This window comes from Dryas octopetala, chromosome 1 (assembly GCF_963921425.1).
Source record: "Dryas octopetala chromosome 1, drDryOcto1.1, whole genome shotgun sequence".
NCBI classification, from domain to species: domain Eukaryota; kingdom Viridiplantae; phylum Streptophyta; class Magnoliopsida; order Rosales; family Rosaceae; genus Dryas; species Dryas octopetala.
In genome coordinates this window covers 27,491,015-27,492,986 of record NC_141366.1, presented here as the reverse complement: position 1 = coordinate 27,492,986, position 1,972 = coordinate 27,491,015, and the positions used below count along the sequence as shown (strand labels likewise).

Genomic DNA, 1,972 nt, shown 5'->3' with positions numbered 1-1,972 from the left:
AGATTGAGGTTAATAGTTGACGTTTAGGCAATTGATTTGCCAGAATGAGGATTATTATTTATTGATGGGATTTAAGATGTGAATTTGAGGAACTATATTTATCTTGATGCTTGATTATTTGTTGATGAATTTGTGATGTGATTGAGTAATTATGGATACTCTTGTGGATTATTTTGAGTATGGAAATTGAGGATATTATTAAGGTTAATTATTTCGTTATTTCACTCATACGAGCTCTAGTGAGCTTACCGGGTTATTTGTTCGAATGACCCGGTGTACCATGGATATGGTGCAGTGTGGTTATTGGTGTTTTGCAGGTTAAGCAGGCTGAGGAGGCAGTGAGGAGAAGACGAGGCAGTGGGACTTATTTTAATTTTGATTTAACTGATTTTATACAGTCAATTTTACATAAATGTTTTGGGCTCACACTCTGATTTATTAACGTATTTATTTATTATATTAAGTGCATGGCTCATTCTTTGAAAAGAGGTTTAAATGTCAAGGTTTCAGTGCATTTATGGGCCCGAGGTTCGGGGTGTTACATCCCACCATATCCCTGTTCCCAGGCGTCAGTCTCTACTATTTTAAAGGCCTCAGGAATAGGAATTGATAGACAGGGAAGTTCTTTTGCCTTGGCTTTTAGCCTTTTTACTGCTTCAGTATGTTCTTTAGTCCAAGCAAGAGGGTTCTTTTTTAACCTCTGGTATAATACCTTGCTTTCTTTAGCAAGGTCTTGAAAGAAATCTGCAATATAATTCAGACTTCCCAGAAACCTTTGCAACTGAGTTTTGTCTTTTAATTCATCAGGGAATTTATCTGCAAAAGCTATGGCCCTATCAATTGGAATTATTGTTCCATGAAATATATTATGTCCTAGAAATCTCACCTTGGTCTGGAAGATTTCCATTTTCTTAATTGGCTGAAACAACTAACCCTGCATATGTAATTACCTTCTGAAAGATTTTAAGATGCTTGACATGCTGTTCAAAAGATTTTGAATATACCAATACATCATCAATGTAAAAAATGGTGAATGAAGAATAAGGGTTAAATATTTCATTCATGATGTTTTGGACTTCTGAGGGAGCATTCTTTAGACCAAATGGCATTACGTTCCATTCATAATGCCCAAAAGGAACAGTAAAGGCAGTTTTATACCTTTCTTGTTTCTTGATTTGTATCTGCCAATATCCTGACTTCATGTCAAATTTCGAGAATATGGTGGATTTATATAATCTATTTAACAGATCCTTTTTATTTGGTATTGGATATCTAATCCACCTAAGGACCTTATTAAGAGGCTTGTAATTGATTACTAACCTGGAGACTCCTCTTTCTATCTCGGCAGCCTTTTCTACATAAAAGGCTGGACAGCTCCAAGGAGATGTGCTTCTCCTTATAAGCCCTTTTTTTAAGAGATCATTAATCTCTGCCTTGCAAAGTTCCAAGTGAGCACTATTCATTTGAATGGACCGAGACTTGGTTGGTATTTGGGCTTCTTTGAAATCTAGTTCATAAGGAAGTGAAACCTCATGCCTTTTCCTCTTCCAAAAAGCATTAGGTAAATCAGCACAAATTTCTTTTCTGAGAGTTTCACCTATCATTATTACCTGGGCTTGGGCCTGAGGAGTTCTTAAGACCTGTTCTGTGTGCTTATGTTGGATTTCTTCTTTTAGAGAAAACAGAAATCTTTCCTTCTTTTCTATCCTGTCCTTAATGTTATTTATGAATTTAAACTGAGGTTCTTGAATAAATCGGAAATGAATATTAGAACCATGAACTGAAGCTAGAATACCTTCATTTGTGACCTACATTGGGTATAACATGTTTAAAAACGGAGTTCCCAAAATGCAGTTTTGAGAAAGGTCCTTAACCACCAAGAAAGGTGTTTCAAAACAGATCCCTTGGTTACAGACTGCGGCATTGGACAGTTTATAGTTTATTTTCATTTTTCTTCCATTTGCAGCATTCA

At 35.8% G+C, this 1,972-nt stretch overlaps 1 protein-coding gene across 1 annotated transcript; it reads right to left on the bottom strand.

The window, feature by feature from the left end:
* Positions 1-538: 538 nt before the first annotated feature.
* Positions 539-1,604, bottom strand: LOC147299489 (uncharacterized). The gene is made up of 3 exons (XM_086230933.1): positions 1,321-1,604; positions 951-980; positions 539-833 (listed from the first exon to the last, which is right to left on the bottom strand). Exons 1-3 carry the CDS (start codon positions 1,602-1,604, stop codon positions 539-541), a joined length of 609 nt encoding a protein of 202 aa, XP_086087059.1.
* Between the last annotated feature and the right edge of the window lie 368 nt (positions 1,605-1,972).

What these genes read in the sequence shown, in the direction of transcription:
- LOC147299489 (XM_086230933.1), bottom strand. Translation starts at nt 1,604, where the DNA reads ATGATAGGTGAAACTCTCAGAAAAGAAATTTGTGCTGATTTACCTAAT. An exon ending in ATAGAAAGAGGAGTCTCCAG is followed by an intron (nt 981 to 1,320) that starts GTTAGTAATCAA and finishes TCTTTTGAACAG; the next exon opens with CATGTCAAGCATCTTAAAAT. An exon ending in ATCTTAAAATCTTTCAGAAG is followed by an intron (nt 834 to 950) that starts GTAATTACATAT and finishes TCCAATTGATAG; the next exon opens with GGCCATAGCTTTTGCAGATA.